The 7,689-nt window shown below is 52.0% G+C and overlaps 1 protein-coding gene across 2 annotated transcripts in view; it reads left to right on the top strand.

Annotated features, from left to right (window-relative positions):
* The first annotated feature begins 34 nt into the window (after positions 1–34).
* PRKCB (protein kinase C beta) overlaps positions 35–7,689 on the top strand; it is a 107,999-nt gene continuing 100,344 nt past the window's right edge. For both annotated transcript variants that reach the window (XM_021291838.2, XM_065031196.1), the window contains exons 1-2: positions 35–351; positions 585–616. In XM_021291838.2, the coding sequence (XP_021147513.2) occupies positions 182–351; positions 585–616 (202 nt within the window). In that variant the 5' untranslated portion in view covers positions 35–181. The remainder of the gene's footprint in view (positions 352–584; positions 617–7,689) is intronic.

Genomic DNA, 7,689 nt, shown 5'->3' with positions numbered 1-7,689 from the left:
ATCCTTATGTAGATGAGGGGGCGGGGCGGCGCCGGGCGTGTGTCGGTTCCTCTCGCCAGCTGCGGCCAGAGGTTCCGCGCGCAGCCGAGCCCCGGCCGCAGCTGCAGCGGACGGACCGCGCCGAACCGGGCCGAGCCACAGCGGACCGGGCCACGCCGGCGGCCGGCAGCCCGCGCACAGCATGGCCGAGCCGCCGGCGGCTCCGGGCCCCGAGGGCGAGGAGGGCCCGGTGCGCTTCGCCCGTAAGGGCGCCCTGCGGCAGAAGAACGTGCACGAGGTGAAGAACCACAAGTTCACGGCGCGGTTCTTCAAGCAGCCCACCTTCTGCAGCCACTGCACCGACTTCATCTGGTGAGCGGCCCCCCCGAGTCCCCGGCACCGCCACTCCCGGGATCCCTCTTCACCCGCTCCGGGACACACGACCCGGCCCGACGGCACCCCAATCCGGCGGGTCTACGTCCCCAGGCACCCCTTCCCGGCCCGCCTGCCCTCCTCCCCCCCGGTGCCCCCTCTCCCTTTCCTGCCGGCAGCGCCCGGCAGGATCGTTCCGGGGCCGGTGTCTCACGCCGCCTCTCTTTCCGCAGGGGCTTCGGCAAGCAGGGCTTCCAGTGTCAAGGTGAGTGTCGCGCTGCCGGGGCGTCCGGAGGGGGAGGCAGGTACCGGAGCAGCATCCCCGCGGGAACCGCCGTGCCCAGGCCGGGGAAGCAGCTTAGTCATTTTTTTCAGCTACCGAGCAAGTGCATGGTGCTTTTAAGCCGGTGGGGTTTCCTTACCACAGATAAGCGCCCAAGACTTCAGATAAATCCCCCCGGAAAAGGCAGAGGGAAGTTTATTGTTTTTAACATGCTTTACATGAAAACGTGTGTTTTAATGGCAAACAGGCTGTGCGCTGGCTTGGTGGCAGTCCAGTGCTGTAACTGTGCAGCCTGGAGGAACTTGAATGGCTTAGTTGTGTTACTGGGGAAAAATGAGGCTTTATAACAAAATACGCTGCAATATCTTCTGCGTTACTACAACCAGAATTCTTTGTTCTGATAATGCTGGGATTCTGGAGGGGCTCTTCAGGGATTTATGATATTCCCCCAGAAAATTAAGATGAATTAGCCAGGTTTTATTGGGTTGCTCGGTGCTCTTTTAGCCAACTGCAGGTTGCTTGCAGCTAGCTGGCTAATTCTGGCCATGATGGTGTGGGTCACACCTGTAAGAGGCTAAAGCTGGGCTTGGGATTCAAACAGGGCTGTGCTGGCAGTGAAATTTTGCTCTTAGGAATATTTGGGCAGAGTTTTATCTTGGCGGGTGGCTGAATCCCAAGTTGAGGTATTTTGCCTGCAAATTAAACATCTGCATAGCTCTAATATCTCAAGGACAGCTCGGCTTGGCAGCCTGTGCATCTGAAGCAAAGAGCAGCCCCCCAGCTGACCGCGTGGCACTGGATCCAACGTGGAGGTACCACAGTGGGTGCAGGTGGAACGGCTTTGTCTTGGATTCTCTCAGGAGCATCTCGGCAGACACTTGTACAAGCAGTGTTAAGTGTAGCCCAATCTGAATGTCACTGCTGTTCGTCCTTAACACTTGCCTTAGGAGTATAACTGCAAAATACCAAAAGCATCTGCCTTCCAAACCCCCACCTAAAGGCCTGGGCTGGTGTTGGCAAGCAGAGGAAAGCAGATGTGGAGACGAAAACATGTGCTAGTGGTGTTACTCAAGGTCACAGCTTCCCCTGGTACCTGAGGTTTCATACATGGGCAGTTAAGCCGTGTTACTCAGAGTTCTGTGCAGCTCGTCTCTCGTATTGTGCGTTTTCCCAGGTTTACCCACCTGTTATTTCTCTGGCTTCACTTATGGTCATGCCGGGCGTATTTGTGCAAACACAACGCCCCTGAAATTTGAAGTGTGCTAGAAAAGCTGGTGGGGATCATCTGCTGGTGGGGCAGGGTTTTCTGTGTAATTTCTAGTGCTTTGATCAGTTCTACCTATAGCATTCAGTAACAGATAATTTGAGCCTTTTCAAGTCCCTCTTCCAGCCATTAGGAGCTATTGTCCAAAACTGTAATTGTGCACTTGCTTCGGGCTTTATCCTTAAAGGTTTTAAATCAGTATTAAATCAGTCTTCAGTGGGAGGTCAGTAAATGGGGCCCATGAAGGTGGTCTCAGACCTGCTAATGCACAGCAATGGGCCTCCAGATGGGGAGAGCAGCTGGTAAGCAGAGCAGTCCTGTCCTGGAGCCCTTGTGAGGCTGCAGTGACACCAGTAGCTTCCCAGTAGCACACTGTGACATCTCCAGAGGTGCCACACTGGTCTGTAACACATCTTTCTGCCTTAAGAAACCACTTTCCAGGTTATTCTGGTATTACAGACATGAAAACCGCATTACTGTATTGCAACAGGAAATTTTGCAGATGGTGGTGTGTAGAACAGACCAATTTTTACCTCCGATACCTTCCTAAATATCAGTGATCTTCTGTGGATTTTTGCAGGAAAACCCGCAGGTGTGGTTTGTGCCCCACACGTTGTGCTGCGGGTGCTGTTGGACTTGGTAAATAAATTTTATTTACTGGAAGGGAAAAACCTCAGGGCTGCCTCTTGTTTAGGGCTTCTTTTTCTTCAGCTCTGCAGGGCTTGCAGGAAGATTTTATTGTAGCGTTTAGTGCTTCGTTTACTGAATGTGGCTTTAATTCAACAACTTCCCCAACTATTTGATCCTGTTGTTCAGTGGGGATGGCTGGAAATGTAGTGAAGGCACAGGCCTGGCTTGTTCCTGAACTGTTTCCTACTGCTGTGCTTGCTTTAAGTAGGTTTTCACCTGTGCCCTGATTTCTTTCTAGGGCATTTGCAATAATTAGATTGTTAATTAGCTCATTACTTGTGACTTTTGGCAGGAAGCTAGCAGAAACCGACTCTTTATAGCTTGAAATACTAATGGATACCGCAAATGCCACTTAATTGCTTGCTAATCTGCTTCTTATCCTTGTATACAATCTCCTCCTTATCCTTGTGTACATCTGAAGGCTTCCTGGGTCTTTCTCCAGAGCCAGAATGGTTTCTGTGTGGGCAGCAGGAGGTGGCACAGAAGGGCTTTCTGGCCCTGTTTTAATGGTCTGGTGTAGCTGGGAGGCTGTGAACTCTCATGTGAACTCATGAATAACAAAGAGCAAGGGATGTACCTGTTCTCCCTTCTTGGGTTTCAAGATCCATCTCTCTGATACCATTAGCGGGGAATACGTGAGGAGGGAGAGAGCAGCATCTCTATCTGCAGGCTCTCTTGGTAGGAACGACATGGGGCTGGGATAGAGCGCCCTTGGTTCTCCTAACTTGAGTGCTTTGAGGGTGGGTAAAGGAAAGGGAACTGGTTTGAAAGCTGTCGAGAGAGAAACTCTTGGTCTTATTCTCAGAATGTGCCACTTCTGGGAACTGGCAGCTTTCTCTTTGTCTTTTCTGTTCATGTTCCCTCCTTGCCATCCGTGGGGCATCTTTCTGCTATTGCCCAAGCAGCTGTCGGTCCCTCTGCAGATCAGGGCACCAGTTGTGTTGGATGTTTCGGGAGGGGGCACCTCGCTGGGACCTGGATTTGTTTCACCTGGAGCCGCGTGGCAGTGGCTGGGTGTGCTTGGGCTGGGGAGGAGGCGCTCACATAGAGGTGAAGAGCCATGGAACGTGATTCTCACTTCGGAGCAAAAAATAACCTGCATCTGTTACTGCTTTCACGTGTATAGAGTGAGCAGAAAAGATCTTGGAAAGAAGAATCTTGATGCCTTAAGAAGGGAAAAAAATGAAAGCATCATTTAGTAACGGATGCTTAGATCTCAGGCAGTAACTTTTCTGGGCAAAATGTTTAGTTCTTATCCATGGTTATGACTCAGTAAGCAAAGATACTCTTCAGATTTATTCTCTTTCCAAACTTCATACCAAACACAATTCTTTCTTCCAGGTTTTCTTCTCCCCATCCTCCAAATCCAGTTCTTTTGTTTTGTTGTATATTTTCACAGTTCAACCTTTGATACCCAAACTAAGCAGCTGGAAAATATCAGGCGGGCCTTACCTTTCAAGCAACTATTTCTCTCTTGCTATCTGCCTCCAAACCCACCCTTCCTTCCCCCCGTGCCCTCCAGACGGAAGCGAAACCCGTCAGCTGGGGCTGAGCTGCAGCGACGGCCGCTGGGTTGTCGCCATTAACTTCATCCCGTGCGTGCTCTTACTGACTGTGTTAAGCAAGTGAGAAACAAAAGCAAAACAAACTCTAATCATTCAGAGTTGCCTCAAACCCAGTAATTTCGTGTCAACATATTATGCACACTGGAGAAATGTTAGTGTTCAAATAGACTAATTAAAAATGTTACTGCAATTACATTTGCGACACAAATGATGCTAATTATATAATGCTGCAGAAATTGGAAACATAATTTTGGAGGGTTTTTGTGTGCCTTGTAGTGGTGATACAATTCTCAACGCTGCCACCGGGGCAGCGCCTGGAGCGGGGACAGGCAGAAAGGGGAACTCGGGCTGGTCCAGGTGCTCTGTGGTTCTGCAGAACTGTGAATAAAAACAGAGTTGACGGGGAAAATGGGAGGATGTGCCCCTTTGTGTTTTAGGATCAAGTCTCCTTCAAAGACTGGACTTAAGCCTGAGCTGGTTTCCCTGATCCCACTCCTCCCTGCACCAGATCCCTGCGGTTCAGAAGAGCAGCCGGGGCAGGAGATCTGGTGTGGAAGGAAACCTGGACCTGCAGAAGCTCTTGCAGCACAGGGTCCGTGGCTGTCAGGTTCAGCAGGGATCACGCGATACGTGAAGCCCCATTAGTGTCTCTTTACAGAGTAGAAGGGTTCGCTTGAGTTTCTCAGTGGAAGTGGTTTCTCTTTTCCCTCCCCCTTTGCAGTTAGCGTGGTAGATTTTTCTTTATCTCCTGAGATAGCTGTCATCCTGAAATAACCTCAGACTTGAGTACCGAGGTGGTCTGCTTCCCTCCCAGGGTGTCTGTAACCAGCCAACGTCAGCAACAGGAAGCTGGGCAGAGGGTTTTGGAGCTGGGCCGGGGGAGTCCACCTGCTTTGGGGGTGACAGGAGGGTTCACGTCACATCTAACTGGTGTCTGTTATCTGTGACTCCACTGCGGAGTTTAAACCACCCCAGTATATGAGCCTCTGCTGTGATTATTCTGCGGGTATTGAGTCTTCCAGGGGAATTTAATTCCTGGGCTGTCTCTAAGGAGACTCCTCAGCAAACAGCACAGGCATTCCTGTGTGTCTGTTAGCTCACACGCTTGTAATCCTGCACATTCCTGCAGCACATGGGCTCCTGGGAGGTGTGTGGAGCTTCCTTGCACAACCAGTCAGTCGTGGGCCGACACAGCAGCCCATGCTGGGGCTGCAAAACAGAGCAAGACCTTGAGGGTTTGATACCTGGTACCAAACAGGAGATGGGGTTGAATCTGCTCTCAAAACTTGGTGCAAATTCTGTTAACTGATGGGGTTTTCTCTAGAAACTCAAGCTCGAGGAGCTGCACAAGCGCCTCTGGTGGGCTCTGCCCTCTCAAGCAGCAAGCACAGCTCCTCGTTCTTCTGACCACATTTGGAAAGGCAAGAATCTAAACATGCTTGAGACTCTTGTCAGTGCCACCCGGTCCCCCTTCTGATTTATCAGCAAATAAGTTGCATGATCACAGTGACTAAGAAATTAACTTCTAGCTGTGCCCATAATGTAGGTTCAGGGCAGAACTGCTTGGAATGCGTCATTAATAAGTGTGCAGTCAGAAGGGCAGTGTTAAAGTGCCATCCCCTGCACTGACTCGAAGGAGAAGGGACGCTTGTAGCGGTGGGTGGGATGGGATTTTGCCCAAGAGAAATGTTTGGGTGGATTTTTCCTGCAGAAGCCAGCTGTGCAGAGGATTAGTGCTGCACGTTAACACAAACAGAGCTGTGGGGCTGCCAGGCTCTGCCCGTGGGCTGCTGCGCCTGTGTGAGGAGGCTCCGGCATGAAGGACAGCGCGGAGCGGTGGCGGAGGGCGTTTGCAACGCTGTGCCATTAATTCCTCTAGTGCAGCTTCATGAATCATTATTCTGAAAGTCCACAAATTAGAGCCATTTAGAAAAGGTGAGTAAGAAGCTCCCTGCAGGAGAGTGGGGTAACTGTAGGTCTTTCGGGCAGCGTGTTCCTTGTCTTGTGCGAGAGCTGCAACCCATGACAGGTTGGTGGGAACAAGCCCATTGAAAAAGGCAATAGAAACACAGAAAAGCAGGAGTCCTTGTGCAGTGATCTGGGATGCATCCTTGGGTTTGTGTTGCCATGTTGTGGTGTTGCCTTGTGTGTTGCCAGTACAAATACTGGTCAGTGTGCTGGTGAGTGATGTGCGGGGTATGCACACTGTCCCTGAGAGCTGGGGAACAGGGAGGAGAGAGTGTCTAGTGCCTCAGAGACCCTCCAGGCTTTTCAAATGATGCTGTAGGAAGCAAAGTGCGACCAAGGACTTGTTCAACCCCTGCACTGGTGTTGTCCCATACCTCGAGTTTTAGCAGAAACTCTTGGTGGAACCAGAGCTGCCATGCTGCTCGGTCAGGTCCCCTGCAAGGACTCCTGGAGTGAGGCATCACGCTCAGATCTTGTGTCTCAACAGAGACACGAGTGCAACAGGAAACAAGGGCTGTCCCTTGGGTTTTGCCATGGGCTGCTGCTTCCCCACTCCCAGCCAACACCACCATCCCTGCAGCCAGGGCTGGGCTGGTGCTGGTGGCCGCTGTGCCTTGGCCAGGAGTCCCTTGGCGCAGAGAGGTGATAGTACCAGCTGGGATGTAAAATGGACACAGTAATTGCTGTCGTCCTCCAGACAGTGACCCAAGGGATGAAGGTGAAAATCTCCCCCAAGATTTTCAGCCCCGTGGGGGTGAGTGTTAGGGGGTGCTCCCAAGCACAGGGTCCATTGTCCCAGCACAGAAGGGGCTCTCACCGGGAGAGACCTGACCCTGGCTGGCCCCGTCCTGCCAGCCTGGAGCAGCCGTTATGGGGAAGTCAGTTTTTCCACAAAAGCCACAGGAGGGGTGGGGGACACAAGAAGAAAGCTCCGGTTGTGTGGTGCTCCGTAGCAGCCAAACGTGCGGTAGGAAGCAGCAGCGATTCCCAGCAGGAGCTGTGCTGTGGCTCCTCTGGAAGGCAGCGCTCCAGCAGAGCTGCACCGATGCTGTGCAATGGCGGAGGCGGCCGAGGGCTCAGCTGGCATCACCAGGATGGGAAGGTCTGTTCCGAGATCGCTGGTCTGGCTTTTCTGTGTTCAGTCCCAGTCGTCCCCTGTGCTGTGCACAGAGCGGTGGCTGGAAGCTGTTGCCTCGAAAACAGCTCCCGCCCCATGAGAAACACTCCTGTGGGTTTGCAGCTGCTGAGGAGAAGGGGGGCGAGCAAAACCCTTCGCTTCCTGGGGGCGCAGCAGGAACTGGGGGTGCACGGCCCCACGGTGCTGCTGGGGGTGGTGTGGGCTGTGCTGCAAGGACAGGGGGTCTCTGCCATTCACGGCTGTTTTGTGTCAGCACCACCATGCTCTCTGTTGTGATCACCTTAAGCTGTGAGTGATTTATTTGTCCTGTTCTTAGACCAGCCTCCATTGGAAGAATAAAATAAATTAAAATGTCATCCTTATGAGTAGGCCACCTGAATTCTGTAAAATTAAAACATCTTGCAAGCAGCAGTCCTTTTTTTCCTGTTCA

The sequence above is a fragment of the Columba livia genome, chromosome 15 (assembly GCF_036013475.1).
Source record: "Columba livia isolate bColLiv1 breed racing homer chromosome 15, bColLiv1.pat.W.v2, whole genome shotgun sequence".
In the NCBI taxonomy this organism is placed as follows: Eukaryota; Metazoa; Chordata; class Aves; order Columbiformes; family Columbidae; genus Columba; species Columba livia.
This window is presented reverse-complemented; position numbering and strand designations above follow the sequence as displayed.